At 45.7% G+C, this 27352-nt stretch overlaps 1 protein-coding gene across 2 annotated transcripts; it reads right to left on the reverse strand.

The window, feature by feature from the left end:
- Positions 1-1935: 1935 nt before the first annotated feature.
- AADAC (arylacetamide deacetylase) lies at positions 1936-13162 on the reverse strand. 2 transcript variants are annotated; one of them, XM_062005816.1, is made up of 6 exons: positions 13089-13162; positions 11142-11588; positions 5158-5380; positions 4843-4912; positions 4322-4493; positions 1936-3582 (listed from the first exon to the last, which is right to left on the reverse strand). In XM_062005816.1, the coding sequence occupies exons 2-6, from the start codon at positions 11277-11279 to the stop codon at positions 2974-2976; spliced, it is 1212 nt and encodes a 403-aa protein (XP_061861800.1). In that variant the 5' UTR covers positions 11280-11588; positions 13089-13162; the 3' UTR covers positions 1936-2973. The 2 variants fall into 2 exon arrangements, with proteins under 2 accessions (XP_061861800.1, XP_010199166.2); XM_010200864.2 differs by lacking the exon at positions 13089-13162 and having other exon boundaries at positions 11142-11739.
- Positions 13163-27352: the final 14190 nt, after the last annotated feature.

A 27352-nucleotide genomic window follows, 5' to 3' on the forward strand; every position in this document is an offset into this window, starting at 1 on the left:
TTAAAAGCACACCAAGCTCCAGCAATCTCGCTGTAACCCCCATAGAGCCCAACCATTCCCCAGCACTGCCACAGCCACCACTAATCCACATCCCTCAGCCGTGCAATCCCTCCAGCATTGCCCTGGGCAGCCCCTGCCAGGGCTAGACAGCTCTTTTGGGGGAGAAATTGTTCTTAATCTCCAACCTAAACCTCTACTGGGTCAACTTGCAGCCATTTCCTCTTGTCCTTTCTTGGGAGAAGATACCAACACCTGTGTCAGAGTAAACAGGAGGCTTGAGGAGGTGTAGAGACCCAAAAGCCTCTGGAGGAGAGGGGCTGTGCCAGGGGATCAGCAGGGGCAGAAAGGCTAGGTGGTGCCAGGGCCCCACGGGGCAGCACCTCTGCGGTTCTCCAAGGCTGTGTGCAAACAACCAGCACACACAGACTGCTGATAAAACCCAAATGAACCCACTCCCACCTGCGCAGCTGCTGCCCACAGCTTTGCTTTTACAACAGCAGCATCTGAGCAAGCCTCAAATGCAGTGGCTGGACACAGGGCACACAAAACGCATCCATAACACAGACCTCATACAATCACTTCCCTCAGTGCTTTGCCATCTGTTATTTGGAGTTGTACTAATTAGATGCCAGGCTTGAAAATGAGGGGAGATGTGAAATTGCTTCAATTATTCAACCAGGTCTTTGTCCTGGGAGGAACAGACCTTCATTAAGAATGTATGTTTCAAGAAATCCACCACACAGATTTCTTATGCTCCCAAAAGCTAGAAAGTCCTTTAACCACCACATCCCAGGAAGGAGCTTTTGCTGCTCTCATCTGCTGCATGGAAACTCCATCCTTGGATCTCCCTCCTGTCTCCAGAGGCCCAGTCCAGCCATGGAGCCAGGGGAGGGAGTGGGGAAAGACCCAGCCTGGGCCCTGCCACCCCAAGCTCTGTGGGTGACATGTTCTGGGGCCCCTTCCCCACACAGCTGTAGAGCACTTGTAATTCAGAGAAACATCCAACGTGTATTTTAAATAAAATGTGAAATGGTTGGAAATATGTGAAGCAACATATGAACCATGGCATTGTAAATGTGTTTTTATACAAGTGGCAGCTAAGTGTAAGCAGTGCCTGGTGAATAAGCCCAGTGGAAGCTAAATGCATGGTCACAATACTCATCAGTGAAACAGTCTGGATATCAGCATGATTATCTAAAAATAGAAGAACTAAACTTGTTTTGGGTACTAAAAATACCTTCTCTCCCTCCCGCTTCCTTTCACTGTGATCGACTTTAAAGATTAGCAAATATTAACCCTATCAATATCTGGGCTATAAAAAGCTGTTATAGCTATTCTGTGAAGACAAGGCAAATAAATCAGCTCACGTTTAAATGTTACACAAGCTGCTTTAAAAGGTGCCACATCACATGCCCCTTTGGCAGCATTATGGGGAGCACTGAGAATTGACTTTCCCTGGGCATTGGGAGCTCGCAGGAGCACACACATGCCCTGGGGAATGTGCACACACAGTGCACTGGTGTGCAGGGGGATGCTCCAGACCACATGTGCACTGGGTGTGCAGGCAGCGAGGCACTCACAAGCTCAGGGATGGATTCAGGAACAGGAGGGAAAGGGAGTGCTCCAGAGCCAGGATCTGAGCACAGACCCTGGGAGAGCAGGAGCCCCAGCCCAGCCCCCCCAGGCCCAGCTCCCCCCTGCTCTCCATCCCAGTCACAAGCTTCAGCATCCTTTTCATAAGACACCCTCTCAACTGCTTCTGTGTCGGTCCTCAACCACCCCAGCCAAGCATTACCAAGTGTTCACGCTAACAGTAGCAGGGAAAAGGGTCTGGATTTGGCCCTGGTTGTTTGCAATAGCAACTGTGTGTACTAAAGTCATCTTGTTATTCCTTTCCAATAAAGGGAGTACTTGAGTGACAAAGAGTACACTGCATTGGAATCAAAGAGAAGTTTTATGCACAACAAAGACAAAAAACCCCAAAGCAACTGTCCCACATACAGTCCATGTAAAACAGGCTACACACAGAGAAAGAAATGCAATTATGGAATAATCCGTATCTTTTATGCAAAAGAAAAGGCAGGATGCTAGAAGGATGTGTGTGGGGTGTTGTGATCAGTTTAAAACCAGCAGCCAAACCACTGTGTGCACACATCATTCAATGTTGGGGTTTATACTTAACACACATTTAGCATCGAGGGTGTTTGTTCGAGACTGACAGCTGAATTGTGTTTCTTTTCCAAGCCTGTAAAGCTACCAGGCTAATTTGGGTTTTAAAAATTCATATGTATAAAAACCACTAAACAGTTACAGTCTTCCTTTATCTCGTGAATATCCAGTGCTGTTTTGTTACTCTGTTTCCTCTAGTACAGGGATTAAAGTGATTACCATGAAGAAACAAACATAACCAAACCCCCAAACATTTGCACTGTTACAGCCTTCCCATCCCTTGAGCTGTGCTGGAGAGCTGCCGCACACTTCATCCTGTCAGGTCCCTGTGCCCCTGCCCACTCCGTGCTTGATGCAGCAGCAGGGCCTCATCCCACAGCCCAAGGGAGCACCCCAAAAGGGACAGGCAGACAGTGGCCACCAAGCCCCTGCCGTGGGCAATCAGTGACCTTGCCCATTTGCACAAGCCCATGACATGAAGACCTTGCAATAGAAAGAAACAACCAGACATGAAATCCCCCAAGGCTGTGCAAGACAGGGCAAGGCCAGGCACACCAATCCCTCTGGCTTTGGCTGGGAAACAAGCCCCAGGTCAAGCCTGGAGGTCTACGGGGCTCTGAGCTCAGACAACAGCACCGAAAGAACACTTAGAATCAGACTGATTTCCTGCCAGAGCAGGTGGGGAAACACTGCGATCCAGACACCGAAGGGCAACACAAGGAAGATGGCAATCACAGCCACTCGCATGGCTCCTCTTCTCCCTCAGCCGCAGCCCAGCAGCTGGGTCAGAGCAGCAGCACCAGCTCACAGATTCTCATCCAACCACTCGAGGAACCCGTTGCACAGCCGGTCCGCCACAGTCAGGTAGGCTGGGGTCTCCACAAACATGAGCGCTCCGTGGAAGGCGTCCTTGGCGTGGTGGTGCGTGACGGGGACGGCCGCGGCCTGCAGGCGCCGCGCGTACATGACGCCATCGTCCCGCAGCACGTCGTGCCGGCAGGTCAGGATGTAGGTGCGGGGCAGCCCGCGGAGCTGGGCATCGCTCGCCAGCAGCGGGGCCGCACGTCGGTCCAGAAACCCTGGGTACTTCCGTGCCAGCTCCGAGCTGCCAGCCACAGGGCTGCTGTACACGTGGCCTTTCTTCATCTCCTCGGGCAGCAGAGCGCTCCAGTTCACAAGCTGGAACAGGTGGCTGGATTCGAGCGGGACGTGTCTTCCAGAGGCCATCGCTTCTCTGAGAGATGGGTCAGAAGTGAAATATTCGGCACAGAACCGGATCATAAGTGACTTGGTTAAGAGGGGCTTGTTTATGTTCTCTTGGTAAGACGGCAAGTTCAGGTCGAGGCATTGAAGGACAGGGTAAAGCAAAGCTTGGACTTTGAGTTTGTTTTCGACTTCAGGGTCCTCTAACAGCTGTAAAAGAAAATACAAATCATTACACAAAGTCAGTTAAGAGTGTTGGCTCTCCCATGCTGACAGATCTTTAAAGAATTAACACACACACACGTGTTACAACAAACAAAATAAGATTAACAATAAACCCAGGATAGATTAAAGACATTCCAAATTCATAGGCAGGTCACCTGAAACAACAGGGTGTACTACAGATTCCCCAACACCACGTGTAATTTTACTTCTTGTGTAGAAGGAAAACAATATTTCAGAAAAACTCCTTTTGGAGCATTGAGACAGAGGCATTTCTGCTTTCCCAAGCAGTATCAAGGGCTTTTCCCATAAACACAGAAAATATCTACTCCAAGAGCTTTAAAATTGCCAGTTTCTGAGGCTCCTTTAATCATTTCACACAATTCAGAACTTATCCACCTGCTGGGGCTTTTCAACCAGAGGTGTCAGAACTCAACCACAAATCTGCTCATTCAACATGTGAAAGATAAAATGTGATGAACTGAACACTGACATTTCTGACAGGTCATCCTTCCTCCCTCTTTACTAATAAACCTCTGCCTTCCCCCTGAGCTTGCCTGGAAGCTCAGTCTGCCTTCACAGCAGCCCATGTACATGGAGCAGGAGACATTTGGCAGGCACACACTCTTTGAGCAAAAGGTTTTGTTAGTCTATTGTGAAGTGTTCATGAGGTGACAGGAAAAAAAACACACAACCATATTTGAGCTATCAAACCAGCTCTTTTTACCTGTTGAGCCACAGCTGCAGCCAAGTTGCCACCCGCGCTGTCTCCTGCAACAGCGACCCGAGCCGGGTCCACCCCGTACTGGGAGAGCACCTTGCTCTGCAGGAAGAACTTTGTCACTGAATACACATCTTCAAACTGAGCAGGGAAACGGTGTTTAGGTGCCAACCTGTAACTGTTGGAGGCAAGCAGAACTGTGTCATTTTCTGCTACTGATAAAGAAAAAGGCTCACTAACATCTGCCTTACCTGGTGAATGTTTATTGGTTTTCTGTACCCAGAGAAATGGGGACTATCTGTCTATCCTGCAGGATCAAATATTCCATTACCCACCCAACTTCACAAAGCTGGACCCAAAATTACTCCCAATCACCCTTCACCACTACAGCCTTGGCAGCTTTTGTTTACAAATGCTTAAAGGTAGCAGGAAAGCACGCAACCAAAAGAGATATTGCCAAATTAAATGAGCCCATTTCAATTAATCTGTTCCAAACCCTCATCCCATGTAGAAGTAGAATCTCTTACTTGGCTGATACAACAACAGCATTTAACAGGTTTGTAATCAACTTCATCATGTGATCGTAGCCTTTCATGCCTGAAAGGAAAGGAGCCACTTCAAACATCCTCCAGGACATTTGAGCACAGACATGTAGACAACAGCATGCTCCTCTTTGCAGAAGCTCTCAGGTGACTTTCTAAAGCCTCCACCGAAGTTCTAAGTGGTGGAACACCAGTTCCCTGACCCTCTCTGTGAAAAGTCCCATGAAACCTAAGGCAGTGCTTAGCACCCGCTGTTGTATTTCCCACACAGACCACTGGTGTTGCCCAAGAGGAGCTTACCTGCATCTCCCAGGCACCATCCTCCACCATGGAAGAAGACCACTGCCCTCCTCAGCCCATCAGACTCCTTCTTGGGCAGGTACAAGCGAACAGAAACATTGTTGAACTCTGTGTCTGTCACCGTGACGTTTTCATTGGACGTGGGTTCAACGTACTCGAAGGCCGAGATGAGCATCAGAGTTTCCATATAGTGCATCAGTCCCAGCTGCTCAGCAGCCTCAGCCTAAAGCCCCAGACAAGGGAACACAGGATATTTAAAACACAGCCTCAGTTACTCTCAGATTAAATTTCCACAGATGTATTTGATACTCTGTGCAGGTCTGTAAAGTTGCTGCAGGAGACTGAGCCAGAGCAGTCACCGTCCTTTGCTGTCCCTCCTCAGCCTGAGCTGCTCAGCTCCTCCTCTCCTATTCACTTCTGCACGAAGCTCAGTGGCAGCAGCTGGAACACAACTAATTGCTAAGATGATGACTGGAAGCACAGACACAGAGGATAACAGGACATGACATGGAGGGAAGCAGAGTCAGCTGAAGCCTCCTGATACCCAGCACTCAGCCTGCTCAGTGAGTCAGACCTCCTCATCTTTCCAGGCAATTACCACAAACCAAGTAACAGCTGCTCCTGCAATGAACTCCAGAAGCAAAAGCAGCCAATGCTCATAGGATGCCAAGGACACTGGAGGCACAAAGACAATGATATAGCAATCCAGATTTCAAGCTGCACAGTAAGTGTCAACGATCAGCTCCATCTCAGCAGCCAGAGAGCATTGTTTAGAGAGGAGTACCCTTACAGTATCTTCTCTACTTTGAGAGGTAAAGGCAGAAGTATCTTTTTGCCACTTTACCACAATCCAGTTGTTTAGTTTCTTCAGTTTACAAGTACCAACTCCATAACCTCTGTTTCTCTGTGTAACGAAGACCTTCTGCTAACTAGCAGGATGGTGGGGGTGGGAAGGGTCCCTGCAGAGCTCATCCAGTCCCACCCCTGCTAAAGCAGGTTCCCCTCGATCAGGGGCACAGGAATGCAAACCTTCTGAAGCTGCTTCCCACACAACCACCCTTGAGAGGGGAACCAACTTTGTCTTGAGCCACTTTAAATTGGTTTGTCCTTTTGCTACGAAAAGCTAAAAACAACCTGCCACCAATGTTCTGATTTCCACCAGCCCTGTACCAGGGAGGCAGAGCACTGTGGAGGGAGCCAGCAAACACACAGCTCCCAGGTGGCATCACCACACTGCCCCAGCACTGGCTCCAGCCTGACTCTGAGGACAATCCCAGTGACTCCCTGACCTGGAGAGAGATTCCACAGGGCCAGGAGGAGCATCCTCCAGGAGGGGAAATGCAGATGACACTAAACAGCACCTGTCTGCCTAATAAGCACGCTGGTTTTGGGAGAGCTTAGAAACACCCATGGGGTTAGTGTTAAGCATGGAGTGCTGTGCAATTTGGGAGAGCTGTATCACCCGATGCCTAACGATCTATTAAGGAGTAACTAAAGAGAGGATGTTAGTTGTTTATTTTCTAGATGACAGAAGGGTATGAGGATTATAACTTCAAATTCACTTGAAAGCCATTTGCCAACTTGCTGAAAAGGAATTGAGAGCTTGGAGTCCTGGCTTATTTCAGGCAGAACTGGATGGCATTTCAACCTCACTCACAGTTAACTTCAGTTTAACATGCACTGCTCTTGTGCCTGGTCTAGTTCAACACCCCAAAAACTGAGAGCTGACACTGTGATAATAAAAACACTTTGCTAGATTTCAGGCTGTTGTACAATTCTGAACAGGCATAATCCCTCCTGTAACTATCAAATATTGGGAAAGGAGAGCATGCCCACAGTGACAGGGGACATGTCCCAACTCCCCATACATACTCATCACACAGCAATAGGGAGGATTAAGTAACAAAGTCAAGTTCTTAGGTGTAACCTGAAGGTGTGAAACAGACTCAAGCCACAGCAGGTTTGAGCATAAGAAAATCACCCAGCCTGGTGCAGAACCTGTTGTAAATGTAAAAAGCACACAAGCAGCCCAGTTTAATTGCTCACCTCTGGAAAGGTGCAGCAGCTGGCACCCAGGGGCTGAGGCTGTAAATCCCACAGTCTAACCCTGATGGGGGTGCTTTTTGTCACTACTTAAAATTTAAACTACCTTCAAGCCAGCTCCTGAATAATTTCCTGTATATAACCTACTGTTCCAGAGGTCAGAAGAAAAGAGGATACAGCTAAGATCTTACTGACAATACTTGATAGTGACTGGCACCACATGTAAGAGCCACCTCTCCAAAGGCTTGGACCAAGCAATGCTGGGAGCTCTGCCCAGCTCTGATTTGGAGACAAATAGGCAGTAACTGGCACACTGCACAAAGGGGTAACACAGGTCCTTGGCCTAAGCTCCATGAAGACAAGTACCACCACTGGGTATTTCTATCTCCAGTGATAATGTTGTCCCACAAGCAGAGTTTGGTACCCAGTGTGCAAGAGCCAATCTTACACAGAGAGCTGAGAGGTTTCTTTGTCACGCCTGCAGAGATGGGTGCTGGGCAGTAATTCCACAGAGCCACCACACCAAAGCAACTTTCACACTTATCCTGTTACACAATTAGCAAAATCCCACCTAAATTTACCCTCATTAGCTAGTAATGCCATTCCTGCCACTCTGGGTTAGCTATATTTAAGTTAGCCTTGCTTGCTATGTAGAATAGCAGGCAGACTCCTTACAGGCACAGGGGCATGAGACTTTTTGTCCTGGAACTGAGTCGGTGGTCACAATCTCCTCCTGCCACCTTTACCCCTCCCCCAGCCACTGCAGATTTTTGCTGACTTCATACTAATTAGGCAACCATGCAGCTCTTGGGCCTTCTGCAGCAGGAAGTTTCCTCCTTATAAGGCTCTAGTGCCTCTTCAAGGATACAGATTGGTCAGGTTCACATAATAAAGGTATTGACTTATGGTTATCCCAACCTGAGCAGTGTGAATATGGCCCGGGCATTAATCCTTTCTTCTAACTGCCAGAGCCTGTTTCACTTGGCTCATTGCCCTTGCTCAAAGGAAAATTCCACTCTATGAAGTACATCAGTGGCACAGTTCACGAGTGTTTCTCAGCTGTTGTATTTTCCCTGAGGATTACCATCTTGAAATACTGAATAAATAGGTCAAAGTGAGTCCTGCTGCAGTTCCACAGAGCTTGTGAAACTCCTCTATGTTGGAAAGAATTCCCTCAGCTTCAAGGCTGAGGCTTTTCAATACTCTCAGAGCTGTTTTTTCAACAGGTGGACATTTCACATTGTGGAAAACCACTGGCCTACTGCCTGTGGTTTCAAGGCCATTATCATATTAAAACAGAAGGAAATCGTAGCTGTATCTGAAAAGTCTCCTTGTCCCTGATCTGAGATAACTGCATGTTACTGGATAGGACAAAAGACTGCCACTTTGGGTTTTTGTGTTCCTTGTGCTTTGCAAATCATTTTTCCACAGTTACTTTCTCTGTCTTCCATAAGAGGAGCCTGGCAGCAAGGGCAAAAAGCTCCCAAACCTACTGATGAGGCAGAGAGCCCCGGCTGTCCCTCAGCAAGCAGAGGGCCTGCCACCACTTTTAGCAGCTGGTTCAGCTGAAGAGGCCATGGCTGAGATGGAGGCAGCCTCCAGGGAAGCTCTGTCAGATGGACACATGCAGGGCTGCAAAGTGCTTGAACCCAGATTTTACTGCTGCTAAACCAGACCAAGGGTGGAGAGAGCTTTGGGAAGATTTCACAGAACAGCAGCCAGGGAAGCATTTATTTGGGAATCACAGAACCACAGAAGGGTTTGGGCTGGAAGGAAATTTATAGATGAATTTATAGACAACTTCCACTGCAGGACCAGGTTGCTCCCAGCCCTGTCCAACCTGGCCTTGGACCCTTACAAGGCTGGGACAGCTACAGCCCCTCTGGGCAGCCTGTGCCAGGGCCTCAGCACCCTCACAGGGAAGAGCTTCCTAACAATTAATCCAAATCTCTCCTCTTTCAGTTTGAAGCCACTTCCCCTTGTCCTGTCACTGCAGATCATTATAAAAATGCCTACTTGAGGAAGGATATTGTATTGCACCTCCTACTTTCCTCATGTGTTTTATCTTAGCCTGTGTGCACATGGTGCTTCCTGAGAATACATGAGGAATTTTGTGGTAAGCACCACAGAAACTGGCCAGTTTATTCTTAGAGGCTATTCCCCATCTGGACAGCACGTAGATGTGAGATCTAGTAGCAAACACGTGAATGGAGACATTCCCAGCCTCCCTTCTGCTAGGAGACAGGTATGAACAGGCTGGGCTGAGCACCAGCAAAACCAAGCACAGCTACAGGTCTGACCAAGTGAGCAGACATGAGATGTACCTGGGCAAATGAGTTCTGTGCACGTGCCCTCCCCCCTCCTTGCAGGCTACCACCTCCAAAAGGAGATTTAAGAGGAGAAGCAAGACAACACATCAAAAGTGCAGATAACAGTTTCTCATGACTTTTTCACCTCCCACCACTCAGACATCCATCCACAAGAACAACAAACAGGAAGCAGAGAGAATCCATAAGTAAAGAGACACAAAAATCACCCCCCAGCTCCTTCTGACTGTACAGCACTAACAAGAGGTCTCCACTGCAAGCAAAGGCTGCTTTCACACAGGGATAGAGATCAACAGATACCGTCCAGAAGCGTTTAGGAGACAATCCAAGAGAACACACACCTTTTCCCCCATCAGGGAAAAAAACAAATCATGGAAGAGGGGGCTCCCACAGGCTTCTGAACAATCACACCCACTGCATGGTAACTGGAACAGGCAAAGTACCAAACTCAGCCACTACAGAGCACACAGCCCCATGTTTGTGCCTGCAGCAGACAAGCCCTTCAGCAGCATCCCCCGAGCAAAACTAGAAACTTCTCTCCTGGCTCCTTAGACCTTCCTTTCAGTGTATTTTATGGGGGAGAAAAAAAGAAAGCAGTCTCAAAGTGCATGTAGTCACCCAGAAAGATCTCTGCAGCACTCAGCCCTCCTCCCCGCCTGCAGACCTTCATCTCTGACCCTGGTTTTAGATTTCTGTTGCACTGCTGCAGCCAACCCTTGTAAACTAAGTACAGGCTGAATTCAAAACAGCTCCCAGTTTAACGTAGCTCGGAGGTGGGAACTACTACACTTATTTATTCATGGTGTGCAGCCTCACAGATTGTTTGCGTATGTTTCGAATGGCTGTAGAACATGACTGAAATCAAGCAGAAGCCAGAGATGTAGGATACATAAAAATAGAGTGGAAAGACAGAAGGACCACGTTGTCAGTAAATCCTGCCATGTAACTACAGACAGGGTATAACAGCACTGCTTTTCCAGGCTCTCACATATGGTTCTGTGCTGCTTAGCTAGATGCCTTTTTTTGGTCGGCGTGATTGCAGTGGTATTTAAAAAAAGAGGTTTTTACATATAGCCTAATTCCTGCATGCTCTAGCACTCCCATCCCTGTAATTAGCCTTGTGTAGTTTTTAGTCTCATTCTGTCAGTAGTTCTCCATGAAACCACAAAAATCAGTAGTGCTTGAGAAGCGCTCCAGTTTTCCCTTCACTGACAGCCAGTACAACGCTTCTGAGGAAGCTCAACACACAGGTTCTGAGAAACAGGAAAAACTCCAGAGGCAGTACTTCAGCTGCAAAGGATCATGGAGCAGAACAAACTTGTTTGCACTTGTCCATCCATATTCACATTGCTGATCACATTTCCACTTACTCTGAGTGTCCTTTTTTTAAGCTCACACAATCTTGTCGGAGTTTTAGACAGAGCAAGAAGTTTCTTTATACAGTTATAGGAAGTTTAATGCCTAGTTTCAGATACTACCATCTTTCACTTAGTGTATTACCATATATATGTATATATGACACATCTCTACTTAGTCAGAGGTCCCAAGAACACCCTGAACTGTGCAGCACTCTCCCCCAGGCCAGCCCTGCACCAAGCCCAGCACCAAACTCACCAGATGCCCGACAGTCCTGAAAGTAGCTGCAATGAGCATCACCTTCCAGGGCTCATCAAAGTCCTCAGGCATAGGACTGTAGATGTAGTAGGCAACGAGGATGGAGGTTAGGAAGAGGCACAGCAGCTTGACTCCCATGTCTGCAGGCACCTCTCCTCCTGGACAGTCCGGACGGAGCACACTCACTGACTCTTAGCAGCTACAAGCCAGTACACACACAGGACAAGGTTAATCCCGTGTTTTGCTTGGATCCTGGCCAGGAGTTGATTTCTCTTTGGATCACCCAGAGCAGAGATTGCTCTGCCATGCAGTTACTGAGGAAACATGTTTCTTCATCAAGGCGTGCAGCCACTCAGAGCCGACCAAGCTGGCACTTCAACCGCAGATTAAGCAGAGACCTCTGCACCCCGTCACCCCGTCCCACGTTTGGCAACAGCAGTCAGAAGGCTCAGGAGGACAGAGGCATGGAAAAAAAAAATGAGGAAGAGGATATGGCCTGTGAACTCAGGGCTGCCGCAAGGTGACACTCCAACACAAAAAGATGCGTTGAATAGCCAAGAGCTATCAGCTGCTGCTTCAAAATGCAACCGTTCCAACACAGCCCAGCTCAGAGATACTCACCGGGATCAGATTGCAGCAGCACGACACCCACTGCCGTTTCTCTGGCAATAATAGCAAGCACCTCCTGCTTTGGCAAAGCACACCCTCTTGTACCAACACATCAAACCAGTTGTGCAATAATAGGTTTGGTAGAAAATAAGAGCATAGCCTTTCACAGGGCAGGACAGCTGGTCACTACTTGAAAGACGAGATAACTACCACTGCTCACAGGATTAAGATATTTCAGATGCAAGTATTTCTGCACAGGATAGATTCATAAACATGTGACAATAATTCCACTAAGGAAACACAACAAGCAGAGGCACATGCATAGGGAGGGGTAAAAATTGGCTGCAGCACCAAGAACACTGCTTTAGACAAACTGAAAGGGCAAAGAACAATTCAAGCTTGAGCCGCCTTCTGCTGAAGTTTGGCTGTCTGCACAGGAGCACTGTGACTGAGCAGCCCTTAAGGATAGAACATCCTTTGAGAGCCAGAGAACATGAAGTATCACAGAAGACTGAAAGCTGAACTGTGTGTCACCAGACAAAATGCAAAGAAGGAGCAAGCCTGAGCCAATCTTTCAAATATTCTCATTGCTTAAGTTCCAGGCACAGAATATTCAGGTGTTTTAAAACTACAGCCGTGCCATCTATCCTCGGTCTTTCTGCAGCACAACAGCCAAAGCCCAGCACTCTTACACTGCTCCAAGGAAAACAAGAGACCATGCATCTCTGGTCACAGCCCCTGCCCCCGAGGCCTGTGCCAGCTGCTGGGGAGGGCACAGGGGAGCACAGTGCCACGGAGGGGAGGCTGCTGGGGCCCCCCAGCGCGGGGCCAGCAGGAGCCAGGCTGAGCCTGTGTTCAGAGGCACACACAGGACAAACACCATCTCCTCTGTTCTACAGCCCAGCTGGCTTTGGAGGCAAAGCACAGGTAAAGGAGCTGGATTTCAGACAGCAGGAGGAGGAACAGGGGGCAAAGCGCTGTCCTCCCTCTATGCCTCCACAGAACACGAGCTCTAAGCACAGCTTGCTCTGCCTGAACACTGCTCACACCACAGCATGCAGAACATGGAACTACCACAAAACCAGGGTTTTACTTCATTGCACATAAGGAACATTTCGCCCTCCTCTTCCAGTCTCCAGCTGAAGCACAGCTGTGCACAGCAACAGCATGGACTGTGCTTGCCCCCAGCTCACCTTTGGCTTAGGTAAGGGCTCACAGTGCTAAGCCTTCAGGCACCAACACCTCATCTCCGAGCAGAGTCAGCCCTCCTGTCCTCCAGTGATCTGCCACAGCATTGATACTGGAGAAAGAGAATAATAATTTGAATTCACTCCTTACCCAAGGCAATTTTGAAGCCTCAACATCAATAGGGAAGTGCCTCTACCATGGCAGTTTTATTGGAGCCCTTTCAGTAGAAGCGACCAGCTGAGACAGCACAAGGTCCCTCTCACACAGGAGGACAGGGTGCCAAACATGTGAACATTAAAATCCAGATCAATTCCAGGCAGCAGTTACTCTTTGTGTTAAAAATAAGTATTGCAACAGACTGAGTTTAAGCCGTGGTTTGGAAGGCAGGAAGGAAGAAATATGTGGGGTTATAACTTACATCTGTTTGTAACAGCAAGACCTCTTCACCTCTCTTCCACTCCTATTGCATTCCTACTCTGATTACTATGAATCATGCAGGTCAACCAGATCCTGTTCAAACTGATCCCTTGGAAACTGCATGTTTTAAGAAAACACAGTAGAAAATAAACTTCTTCAAAGCAGAAAGCTTTTGGAAGGCTGTCCAGCCAAAAATTTGTCTAGCCTAAATGAGAAGTGATTGAGTATAACCCAGTTGTGACTCAGTGCTTCATATTAATATTGTCCTAAATAAGACCTAAACAAATGATTGATCAAAGACTGAAGTACAATTCTCTTACCAACATTAAAGGCTGATGTCAATAGGATCTATTTCTAGAGAAAGGGTGATTTAGGTGAAATTCCTAGTATCTGACTTTGAGAAATGACTCCTTTTCTTCGTCTGCACTTGTAGGCTCAAGTAGCTCTGCCAGGGGCCTCTAGCTCAAGGTTTTCCTTCAGCTGGTTTGTGAGATTGTAGTTTGCATACAGAATCACAGAATCATCCTGTGTGGAAAAGACCCTTAAGATCAAGTCCAACCACTAACCCAGCAAGCTGCTGGTGCCTGGTCCACTTGGGCAGGTCCCAGGGGTTTAAAGGATGGAAAACAGAGGCATTGAAGGGGGATGCAGGGCAGTTGAAAAAGGTACAGCCCCAAGGACAGAGTGCAGGCAGGCAACTTGTTGGGGCAGAAACTTGCCTTCAGATTCAAGGGGAGGAGGCCAGATGTCCCAGGCACCTCTGCTAGGTGCTGATAGGGACAAAAGAACTACCTATGCTGTATCTGTTTCCCATGCTGCACAACCAAGGGGATTTATTCTGTTGCAATACAATGTTTCAGTAAATAAACTGAAAAGCCACCTGGAGGCAGCACAGCACTGCAGAAGCTTTACTTTCCACCAAACAGTACTCAAGGACACTCAGTCTAGGGAGAAATACTGGTTGTGTAAGTCCTTCTCTCAGTAGAGCAAGGATCAGCTGTGACTGTCACCCAGATACTTCAAGAAAGTACCCAAAGCAACACAGCAGCTGGTGAACATTGGCCACGTTTGTCTTCAGTGAAGACAAGATGCAGCTTTGCTGTAAAAACCCCAAAATTTCCTGTCTTTTAATACCTCTGATGGATATCCACATACTGCTCAGTACAGTCAGAAGGAGAGTGAGGTTGAAGGCACCCTTTGACAGGCAGCACCACCACTCCTCCTGCAACTGGGCTTTCACCCACCACAGGAGCACACAGTGAACTGCAGCTATTTAGGAACCAACTTAAAACAACATCAAAGCAACAAAGGAAAATCCACACCACACCTAGATAGAGTTATTAACATTACTCATTTAAGCTTCTTGGTACTATATTGCTTGTCCCACCACAATCAAATCATCTTCCACTCTTTCCTCAGTAAACCAAAGAGGCTGTGGTTCATGCCCTTCACTTTAGGGGACTAAGGCATCTTAGCACCAGAGACTAAACAGCATTTCATTGCCTAAAGGTGAGGACAAATCTCTTGCATGCCAAACTTCACCACATCTGCAAAGAGTGGCTGCAAATGCAGAGAGGGCCTGCAAAGGGCTCCAGGCAGGGGCACCAGCAGCTCAAAGTGGCACCAGGCTGGCAAAGTCCAGAATGACCTTCAGCTGAGGAAAATTGCAGCCACGCACCGCGAATTAAACAGCTTTTGGTTTAATATTCAGAAGCTAGTTTTACATCTCATATCACTTAACTAAGCTTCAGGCAGTTATTTCTACATGTATTTCTTCATTGTTATTATGCCTACATGTTAATGATGCCTATAGAACTGTTTCTGTAAACTGAAGACATGGCATTCACAAGACGTTTTATACAAGAAGAGCTTGGATATTGTTTCTCCATCTGCTGTTTATTACTGAATTGCAAGTTGCATAAATGAAAACAAATGTCTTATTTGAGAATATACTCATTCTCTGAACTGAAGAAAGCAAGTCACTGAAACTGTTAATTAACATATGCAGTGTTTCTGAGCACATGACAAAGCAGCCATGTCAGAAATAGGCTGGGTTCACAACAGCATTGAAGTATCCAAGGGACCATTTCCAGCTCAGACAGTCACACACACTGTTGCAGTAAAAGATGTCATACTTCTGTCCATATTTTTAAAATGAAAGATACTTTCCAAACATTTTTTTACTGTTCTCAAACACTGATTTCCACTTCATTTTCAGTTTTGCTGCTGACTTGAAAAGGGAATTACTTTCTCAGCTCTGGCAAGATCGTGCTGTTATCACACCGAATGGAGGGATATTAAACAATCAAGCTATTTACCTGGATTCTTTCTCTTCCTCCTCAGTTACCTGAATTCTGATTGTTTCTCCCAAGAACAAAAATCCATTTAAGGTTTATGTCCATATAATAATGTTACAGTGACTACAAAAGTGAAGTCACTAGTCCATCACTGATAAAGACACAATGTGATGTGAGAAAGTACTGCACAATATAGTTGCTTTTCATCAAATGCCCAAGAGAATGAAACACCCATTTCAAGAGCCATCTCTCCCTGAACCAAAACAACGACTGCTTTGGAGGCAGACTGAGACAATAAACTCCCCTACTGAGCTCACATTAAACCAGAAACCTACACGTACTTTTAAACCACCTTCACTGGTTTCTCTTCTGCCTTAAGCTTCAAACACAACTAGGAAACCCAAACATCACAAGCAGTCCACTTGGCTCACACCTCTAATTTCCAGCTTCTCAGTGTTCACATAGTTCTGTTTTCCACAGCTTCTCATTTTTACAACAGTAAGCACAATTCTTCAATTCAGGATCCAGAAGCAGACTGTTGAAGAGTTAGATTTGCCACCCCAGGGGAAGAGAGACTGGAAGAGAAGAGATTGTGGGGCAATTAGCAGGAATCTTATGTAAAATTAAGGCACTACTGGTAAAAGTTAAAGTCCAAAGCAGTCATTTGGGAAAGGGGAATGAGTATTTAGTTTAACTGAAAAAGACAAAGTTATGAGTGCACATATATACATGTATGTGCACAGAAACATATTTAAGGCTGAACTATGAAACTAGTGACATTTTGGGACTGCAGACTCAATGGGCATGCTGAGAATGATGAAAGGAAGAGACAGTATTTGAAGGGGAGCTCTATGCATTTTTCCAGTTGAGTAGCAGTGACATTTCAGGGGATTAAACTTCTGTTAAAGCAACAGAGCAGCTCTGAAATGTAATTTCAATAGCAGATGAGGGGAAAAAGCATGATGAAAAGACCAGAATTTAGTTACTTTTGCTGTTTATCTTTCAAAATGAACACAGATATTTAAAGGCATATACAAGATTATATAGAGGTCCTATTTGCTTCAGGGTGCAGGGGACTGATCCCTCTCCCTGCTGCTCTAGATGCCCAATGAAGTTATTGCATGAGGTCAGAGAAACAGTTGCAGGTTCTTCCTTGATACTACTCACAAAAATTCAGAGAGGGAGGTTCAATCCTGACTCTCATAGATTCAAGGAGTCAGAAAAGCTGTTCAGTTCATGACACTGGTCACTCCATGGGGATCACAGAATGCTGTGGCCCAACTGCCTGCAGACACCATCTGACCTGCCAAGGCATCTCTCTCCAACTCTGCTGGGAGCATCGCAGCTCCTCTCCAAAGCTGCTGTGGAAGGCAGCCAGTGCTGTATGGTTCAAGGACACGTTGCTCTCAGGGCTCCCACTGCCTTTCTTTAAAGTTAGGAAAACAAGGATGGGGATTTCAGTCTCCTGGAGAAACTCTTTGATGCCTTTCCCAAGATGAAGCCACAGCGAACAGGACTAGTAGAAAGTAACCATTTGATTTAAGAAATGCTATGAAACTTCCCCAGAGCTTGCTTGTACCAATACAGACCAGGCAGCCTTTAGCCCACAGGGAGCACACAGCAGAAAGCTCCCAGTTTTCTCCAGCAGATTTTCTTCATGTTGGCACCTCCTAGAATCTGTCCAGCCTTTACAAGTCCGAATCTTTAGCAGTAAGAAACGGTCTTTATAAAGTGACTACTAGAATGTGTTCAAACACACTCATGTGGATTCATGTGCTTTTGACTCTGCCAATGCAACAAGAGCCATGTCTGCAGGAGACAGTCACAGCTCCCCAGCTCCAGATATGCCACCAGCATGTGTAGGGTTCAGAGCACATGTCTGCAGGGCTGTGCACCATCACACTGCTCTACCTTTTGTCTCCTGCAGATGAGCAGGACTGAAATGGACTGATTCTTCAACCAACTTTCCAGTTAGTGCAACACTGTCTAAAGTCAGCATGGCTGTTTATAACCTGCTCTAAATATCTATATTGAAGCAGCTGAAGCACAAACCTACCTCATGTTACTGCTGTGAGTTCCTGAAAGCTCTGCTTTGGGTATCTGTAAAGCCACAGATGTGCCACCATGGGGTGGTACCTGAGCCTGACACAGACAGAGCAGTGCTGCTCAACATTGTAAGAGCACGATGTAGCACATCACTACCTCAGCAGGTCATCAGCCTTTCTTTTTCCTCCTGCTTGCATAAATACAGCCTGTGTAATGATCTGCTGCCAGGACACCACTCAGTCTATGAGCCTGTTCAGTGTGAATGCTTGAATCTGAAATTTAAGATTACTCCAAGGAAGTGAGCTAGTCAGTGAAAAAGAGAAAGGGAGCCAATGAGCACTTCCAAGACCAAACAGCCTTGCTGTGATGGAGCTAAGACTGTCAAGCACAGATTAAATTGATTAAGGCATCGTTACCTTCCTGGAGTTTGTACAAATACAGTATATAGCCACAGAGCCAGGGGAAAAAACCCTTCAACTCCTTAATTCTCTGCATCACATGAGGTATCTACAGAAAGACAGATACTTGAAAATACAGCAAAAATTGTCTAAGGTAACAGTGCAGCATTGCTCTAATTTGCAGTGTTTGGTTTATGAAGTCTAAGCTCAGACTGAACACCTTCCTTTCAGCAGCTCACCCTCTGATAACAGAACTGTGTAGAGTTCCACATCCTTTGGTTCCAGTTAGAGTTCCTGATTGAGAGCTCTCACCTGGGAGAGGCAGCAGCCAACCCAGTTTCTCTGCTTGGCAGCACTTAGAAAAGAATTTACATACACTCACACAGCTACTGTTAGCAGCTGAAAAGGGATGGATTCTCTCTTCTTCTTACTCCCCTGAGCTTTTCACTCCTGAGACTTATAATTCACAGTTTTGGACAGGTATAAAATCAACTGTATGTACATTAATTACTATTTAAAACTTTATTCTGCTGGTGTCTACAGTGTGCTAGGCAGAGGCAACAAAGATGTCTCAGACTTGGTCATGTACTGATTAATACAGCTCCATAAGCTACATGAACAGAGGAAAACAAGAGGCACACTCAAAGATTTCATACATCAGTTAGAACAAAAATCAGTTGAATCACCATTCCCCACTAATCTACTCTGAAGTGAGCAGCGCTGCAGTTCCAGAAGGAGGACCCTCTGTGTTACAAACTACAAAAGCAGCACACATGAATACCAACATGAATTTTCATTACAAAAGCAATACACTTAACAGGAACATGAAATCTTTCATGAAGTTTGAAAACAAAGAAATTTGGATATTTCTTCTGTAGATCATTAAAAAGGGCTTTTTGTTCTTTGCCTCCTTTCCTATCTTACTGCTGAACGTAAGGAATTTGAAGGCTCAGGTTATGCTGTAAATTTGATGTCTCTTAATCCAAGGGATAACCAGGATTCTCTCTATTGTACTTTCACAGTCTCACCCCTGGCCTGAAAAAAGGCTGGAGTAATACATCTGTTTTCAATGAGAAACACATCCTCCATTCTCAGTAAGTTAGTGCTTAGAACAAATTCACACGGGGTTTAGTCTCAGGGTAATTCTGAGAAGTGTTGCAATATCAAATCATTTTAATAGGCATTAAGGACATGCAATACCCAATTGTTAGTATTTATTAACTGAAGGTTCCTTACAGAGTAGTTTGTTATGTTTTAGAACACCTACAGTACCCAGCTGACGCCAAGCATTGCAGCAGAACTTCTGCTAGTCTCCAGTAGAAGATTCCAGGCTCTCAAGCCAAAGCTGAAGTGACTTCAGTGTATTTGCAATTGCAATAGTGCAGCTGAGTCCATGAGGCCCATGACTGCTGGGGCTCAGGTTTCTCCATTACAGCAGAGCCAGTCTCTATTCTCACTGGATGTTCCAAACTGAAAGCTATCCACCACTGTAATTCACTAAAACCTTTAAAAATAACTTCTGACTCTAATGGTAATAGTGCAAGCTAAGCAAATAACTCCCAAACCACTTATCTGGATGTTAAATAGGCTCCAAGACTCTGTGTTTTGCCCACAGGAAAGCAAAGGCAGGAATGTGAAGTGACCTGCTGCTTGGCATGGACCAAGGCAGAGGGGCAAACGTGAATGCCAGGATCTGCTGTCTCTTGGACATCTTTCAGATGCTCAGACTGCTTTGTGCCCCAATCAGTAACAAAAGCATTTTGGAGAGTGTATCCCATAGGTTTCTGCTGTGTAAAAACATGAAGCTGCAAGTGAATCCGGAGCCATTGCCAACACCACAGACACAAGAGCTGGAATTTTAACAACACTGAAAATATTGCAAGGATTTGACCAAGAAACAAACAGAACCCCCAATTATCACAAGACTGGCAGGGAAATGAAGTTTTGAGCTGCTTCACAAAGAAACCAACTATGATTTTCCTAGATATCATTTCCTCTGTATCTTACCCAACAACATGCCTCAGCTGTCACCCAGAGTTTGGTCAGGGCAGCTGAACACCAGACTACCAGTTTGTAGCAGCTGCAGTAATTGATAGGCACTGATCACTCCATCCATTCAAACCATCAGAGATCACCTGAGCTACCTTCAGAGCGAATGAAGGTGTTTTAAACCCACCACACACGCATATAAAGTATGCATTGCTGATATGATTGAAGCAATAGATCTAACACGAGATTTCAAGTGCTGGCTGCAACCACGAGAACTACAGCAGCTACAGAAAAACCAGCACAGAGTAGTGTGAGAGGCTTGGGAAAGCAGAGAAGAGGCCTGAGTAAGAGGAATCAAACTTTTCAGGGCAATGGCTTAACAAGTTTAGAAGTATGTCATGTTCAGCATTCCTGAATTCCCTGCTGACTGTTGGTTCTGTGTGGTATTTCACTTCTAACTCAGAACTGCAGTTCATAATTCTGGTGAGCAGTGAAATAATGAACAGTGTGTACATCCAGGAAGACTGTGGAAGTTTCCACACTCACTTGGTCAGGCCACTTTAAAGCCAATTAAGCTAGAATATTCCCTCTGCACAGCATCCCACAGTCCTGCTCATTGCTCCTGACCACATGTTATCTGAAGGAACAGATTTGTGAAGCTTTCAGTGCAGAAATCTTTGCACTTGTGTATGTGATTTAGAAGATTCTGTCAGGTTCTATTAGGATAGTCTGTTCTGGTAGTTGCACATGAAATCAGTCATTCACACATTCTAACTGTTCCTTACCAACTATTCCCACACTCATCACCTCTGCATATCAAACATTCTCCCACTTGAGCAAAACAAGGTGTAAGACAGGTTTTCACAGAAAGTTGAGTCTGTTTCTACCTAATGAAGTAAATTTGAGTAAAGCATTAGGTATCCAGCCATTCTGCTGAGTGGAACAAAGAAACCAAACTGGAACAAACGACCTTTGCATGGTGTATTTAGATCTGTCCTGCAGAGAAGGGATTTTTAAGCAGAAAAGTGAGTGCCATTATCAAAGAAAACTCACGTCACATTTGACCCCAGATCCTTTTTAAATACTAGATTTCTACACTCCATTAAAACTCATTTCACCTCTTTATAACTTCATTGCTAATAACAGTGATATGATTTTAATAGCAGTGACCCTGAAAGTTGTTTCTAATCCTGCTTATCCTTCAGTGAAAACTTCTCCCTGGGACTCTGACTGCAAGGCTTGCATGACAACCTGTCTGCAGTTCCCAGCTGCGTTACTCGTTGGGTAACAGGTCTCCAGAGAGCCTCACCTGCAGAGCTGCTTCCCCACAACACTTTGCTTTGAAGTTTTCAGCCACAGAACTGAGGTCCCAGTCCATGTGTCCTTGTTTAGCTGAGTCAATAAATCACACTCCTCCAACCTTGCTGCTGCAGAACTGTCCCTTTCATACAGTGAGCAGAAAAATAGACAAGACACTTGCTAGGAAAGTCTGTATCTCTTTTTATTACTCTGAAGTTCCTGAAGCAAACTATTGGAAGAGCCATTGTCTTGCTCACATTTTACTTGTTTCATTTCTAGGACCACTAAGCTGACACCAGTACCAAATTTACACCTAGCACAGTGAATGACAGACAACACTACATGCAATCAAACACAACAGGCTTCTCAGCACCTAATAAGGAAAAACATCTTCTAAGTGGTTTATGTTTTCTCACCTAGTATCACTCCTACACTTCATTTCCTGAAAGCAAGTTTTCCCCAGGTTACTGTTCCTCTTAGAGCTGTAAGGATACATTTTTCTGTCTTTTTAATACAAGGAATAAAGTCATATAAACTGTTGCACACACTCTGCTTGCCTCAGTATCAAGATGAACTAATGTTATCTGTTTAATACTTGCACTGCAAGACCTTCAGGGCAGGTACTGGCTCCAAATCATCTTCACAGTGCTTATTGCAGACATATGCCACCAAGACTGCTACTTTTGCTTCAAAAAAATCATTCCTCCATATGAAATAACACATGATTTCATCTCCAAACATTTCTATCCACCATAAAAATCAAGCAGGATGCAAGCCAAATGTGTTTGTCAAAGGCACTTGGATTTGCAAAACCAAGTCCTCTACAGCCAATTCTGAATCCTTGGAAACCACTGGGAGTTTGCCCACGTCATCACTGGACCAGAATTTGATGCCTCATCCTTACTATGACCTACAAATTAAATCCAGCTTATACACACCAAACATTTGTACATGCATTCACAAGAGAAAGGCCTTCAGAAAGAGCAGAGGAAGCAGTATGGCACACTTTGTTTTGCAGGATTTGAACCAAAATTATGAGGGGAAAGGGAAAAGCCATCTGAAGTCTGCCCATAAAAGAACGCCTGGTGGAGCAGAGGACTGGCATATGAGAAAGTGGAATATGTCTTAACAAAGAAAACAAGCTCCATACTTTTACACTACTTTCCAAAGTATCTGCATTTAAAAGATGTGATCTGTCTGGCCTCTGTCAGGTGTTTCTTACTCCTTTTACAGTGGAGATGAGCAAGAATGAGCAGAGTGCAACACTTAGGTCAGAGCAGCCTGCATAGAAATGACTGTATTATCTCTTTCCTCCCTTGAAAGCAACCTGAGCTTTACAAAGCTTGGCCCAAACGCTTGCCAAGTCACAGATGATTGCAGTTCTCCACAATTTAATATATCAGAGTAAGAAAAGTTTCAGTTTGGGTTGAGCAAGCAACTGCATGCCACCACAAGCAAGCAGGGCCATGAGAAAGCAGCTGAAGGTCTCAGCAGAAGGGATCCCCTGTCACCTTGGGGCTGGCACTCCAAGGCAAAAGCCCATCTGTGGCTGCAGCAGCTTTCTCAGGGCAGTTTAAGATTGGGATGATCACTCATAAGGGCTGAGGCCATAGCATCCTCAGCACCTTGTCCCCAGCACCCTTGCTGTCAGAGCAGACTGCAGACAGCCCACAGCATGCTCCTTCTGTCCCAGGACCCAAAGCAAAACCCCAACACTGCAGTTACCAGGGAAACAAACTCACAGATGCTTGATACCACTTTGGGACTGGCATAAGAACCAAATTAGAATAAGATGGTATTTTTAACTGTGCTCCATGCCATCACAAGATGAAGGGACACAGAAGTCTCCAGTTTTGCCCAACATGCACAATTTTGCTCACAACTGTCTAATATCCCTTCAGGGAAGTAACTTCAGACTTCACATTCTAAACAAAGACAGAACAAAACCAAAGGTTATCTGCTAAATACACAGTAGATAAAACCAGCCAGAAGCCAAGAGCATGTGAATCTACAGCTAAGTACTTCCAGATAGAGACTCTCTGGTCTTGGCTAATCTCAATGTCAGAGAATGTTTTTCCAGGATGTTTGAGGCTCTTTTTTCCTGGAAGGATTCAGAACTGAACCAAGTCTTTTAAAAAAAAAGGAAAAAGCCATGTTATCCCTTTTTCATTCTTTCCTTTTAGCTGGGAAAAAAAAGGATTCTGAAAGAATTTAAGAAAAGGAAAGACTGCTTTAGCTCAAACGCTGGGAAATGGAGGATCCTGGTCAGTCTTGGGTTATCCCATCCAGCTTTTGCTTTCAGCAGTGAGTGGAGTTACCTTCCTCAGCTGCTCTAAGGGATGTGGCCTTTTCTGAGGGGAACAAAAAAGGGTCAGTATTGCTTTGAGGCTGCTGCCAGTGCAGCACTGTGTAACATCCTGAGTGCAAATGCAGGCTAAAGCACAAAGAACAGCAAAGTGAGGCTGCTCTGAAACAACAAACTCACTGATTGTAACTAGTGCCTTTACTCTCATGAAACTAATGGGGAAAAAATGTGCAAAATGTTCACAGATTAAGATGAAAATCCTGTGACTGAATGTCATGTTTACTTCAAGTGAATCTGGTATTTACAGTTTTTTTTCCAATGCTTTGAACATAAGCAAGGTTTTATAAATGGGCTGGGAAGTGTTTAAACTTCAGTGAGAGATGACTGCTTCATTTCAGAAGTTACCATTAGCTTTGGGCTGGCAGAGGAACAGCTCTGCATGGAAAACCAGCAGCATCTGGGCCTTTTGATGAAGATCAGTTTATGGCAACACGTTTCCAATTTACAACTCCAATTCAAGCCCACATTACACTGCATTACCTACAGCTCAGCTTGCTTTAGAAATCATTTGTTCACATATATTGTCCAAGTACCATCAGCCCTAAGATAGCATTGAGGAATAAAGGCATTTCCCTTCATTCCATGAAAATGCTGGAAAGCATTATTTGAGGCCAATGTTGTTGCAGAAATAAGAAAAACGTTGCTCAGGTTTCCTAACAGAGTTGTCAAGCATGTGGCTTAAGAACTGCTGAAAGAATTAAGGGCACATTCCTTTCAGCTTGAATCAACAACTATCTTCATATAAAAGTTATAGTATTCAGTTTACTGTTGTGGAAAGAGAACATATTTACTAGCTTTTAATAGAGAGATACTGGCTTTCCACAGAAATCTTCCAGCCAGTGTTCACAGTGTTCTGCTGTAGTTTTACCCAAGACAAGCATTAAAATCTTTATTGGTCTAAGTATTTACAGTGACTTGTTTCAGTCATTCAAAAGGTCAGGCTCTGATGGCCCTCACGCTGCAGTTCACCAGTGATGGGAAGCACAGACCTGTGGAGTGAGAGCAGCCCTTGGCATGGTCCTTCCTCTGCTGCCAGGAGGATGGAAGGAGAGAGAAGCCAGCTAACAGTTGAGAGGCTCTGCTATGGATCCAAAGGAGAGCAGCAGTAAACAGCAACTCATCAGCCAAGATTCAACCATGCTGATTAAAAAGCTCATACAAAACTGTGCTGGTACAGGTTTTGAAGCCAAGCTGGGTCTTTCAAAGCCTCTGAGTGGCAGAGCAGCTCACTGGGAGCTCAGGCAAGCCCACAGTGGAAGCAAAGGGCAGCACAGGTCTGCTCACTGGCAGCAGTTGCTGCCAAGCATTTGGTGGCACACAGGCTCTGTGCCCATAGTGGGTCTGGGCTGCAGCAGACAGCTCCTGCCAGCAGCAGTGCCAGGGACACTGCCCCTGGCATCTGGCAACCACCACCAAGTCATAGATGGGCACTGCTTCATCTTCAGGAGCAAACAGAAAGCCTGAGATACATGGGGAAGATCTTACAGAAATGACAAGCCCACACACCCTTCTCACAGAAAAGCCTCATCAAAGTCTCCCCCTGGCTGGCATCAGCACTGAAGCCTTGAGCAGGACATAGGGAAGATCACAGTACAGCTTGTTTCAGAACTGAAAGCTGCTCATCAGATTTAAAATAGGGTGCTAAAAAAGCTTTTAAAAGCAAGACTCCACCTAGATTACAGAATCTGTAACCTCCAACATCTAATTTATTCTTTTAAAAATGAGTTTTGCCACAGAAGGCTTAGAAACAAAAGAAAGTAGTAATTAAAACCTACATTTACCTTTATGAGATGCTTACCAAGGAGGGGAAAGGACAATAGCAGAGTGCATTTAATTTGGAAGTAAAACAATGGCATTCCTACTCCTAAAGCTTTTGCTGATGACTGTCACTGGGACAGGGTGAAGTGCAGTTTGTACTTCTGTTGCTGCACAGGGACTAACTGTTGTGCCTATGGCTAAGGCTTTGCAATACAAAGCACAATGGGTTACCAGGCAGTTGCTGACTCCTCCAGTTGCCTGCAGACACTGGGACAGCAGTTGTGCTGTTTTTTGCCAGACTGCACCGAGCTCAGATGTGTGGGCATCCTCTTCATCCCCTCCACACACCATGTGCATCTGAGGACCCACACTGACCTGTCACACACCCTTCTTGCAGTGTGAGTGCTTTTGAAGCAGACCCTTGCACATATGATCTAACCCTTGTTTCACATATTAACTGACCTTACAGTCCCTGTTTCTCAGGGTTGAGAATTTGAGGCACAATTAACATGCCAAAGAGGAACAAAACCATCAGAAAGTTAACAGCTTTTTCATTTTGGACACTTGACAATGCCATTTACAAGCACTTGCAATTTCTTAACACAGACATACACTCATTAGTTAACCTGTATCACCAAACCACAATCCAGCAAGTTGGCCAGTGGCAGCACTGAAGCCAGGAGAACGTGCCAAGATGCTGCCCTGCTCGCCAGGCACTCGGCTGCAGTCCCCCCAAGCCTGCATGCCCAGGCCACAGCACAGAGGTGGCTGCCAGCACCACTTCCCTGCTGCAGAGGCAGGGGGCCTTTGGACATGCCAGACCTCAGGACAGAGCAGTGCTGAGCAGACAGGAGGGAGCCAAGCCCAGGAACATCCAGTTCAACATTTCTGGGAAAGTTAAAAAAGCCACTGAGCAAGTATGGTATTGTGCAGCTATTGCACTTTTTGCTTGTTACTGTTCTGCATCCAGCTCCTGCTCTTGAAGAGACAGTTTAACCTAGTTCTAAATTCACCCTCCATCATCTTCACAGCCTTTTACACACACAACCCAAGCCCTTCCTCCCTGTGTCAAAAGAGGCACCTATGTGCCACTGGCAGATGCTCACAGGGTGGACCATCTTCCTTCCTCTCCCCTGTGAGTTCCCACTCCCAATCCTTCCCCTCAGCCCATCACATCCCACCAGACACTCTGCCATCAGACCAAAGCCCTGCCCGTCCTCGCTCCATGGGTGATCCAGGCTCCCAGAACCAAGAGTTCCTCAGTAAGCTTATGGCCCACAGGCTGCACTGGGAATGAAGACATTCCCTTAAAAGTGCCATATGGGCCATCTGAAATTTATCCCTGTCAGATCAGCAAATACAGTTTAGCTATTGACTGAATGACAAACTACCTAGGGGTTTAGTCAGCAAAAAAAGTCACATTTAGACTGTTCCAATTCATACACAGTGTTAAAAATAGCCAGTGTCTTTAAAGTCATCATTTTTATCTAGTGCAGCAAAAAAATAGGAAGTCATGCTTTGTTTGAAGTGTATTCAATCAAAGGCTTGGTAAGACAAAGTCTAAGTCTTAGATTCTTAATGCATCACCATTTAATTTTCTGAGGATAAGCCAAGGAATAAACAGAAAAGATCATTTATTTTAGTGGCTGTCGAGTTACTTCCAAATGCTCGGTCTATCCCACATCCCTAATAGAAAGCTAATAAATAAAACCAGACTCTGCTGGGCTGAATGCAAGGGATCCAAAATCCCACAGCCTGACTCCTCACCAGATGATTTCTACTTGCTGTCCCAGGCATCCTGGAGGACCCTGCAGCATCTCCTGCCCATGGAAGGGCCATTCAGCC

Source organism: Colius striatus, chromosome 12, assembly GCF_028858725.1.
Source record: "Colius striatus isolate bColStr4 chromosome 12, bColStr4.1.hap1, whole genome shotgun sequence".
NCBI classification, from domain to species: domain Eukaryota; kingdom Metazoa; phylum Chordata; class Aves; order Coliiformes; family Coliidae; genus Colius; species Colius striatus.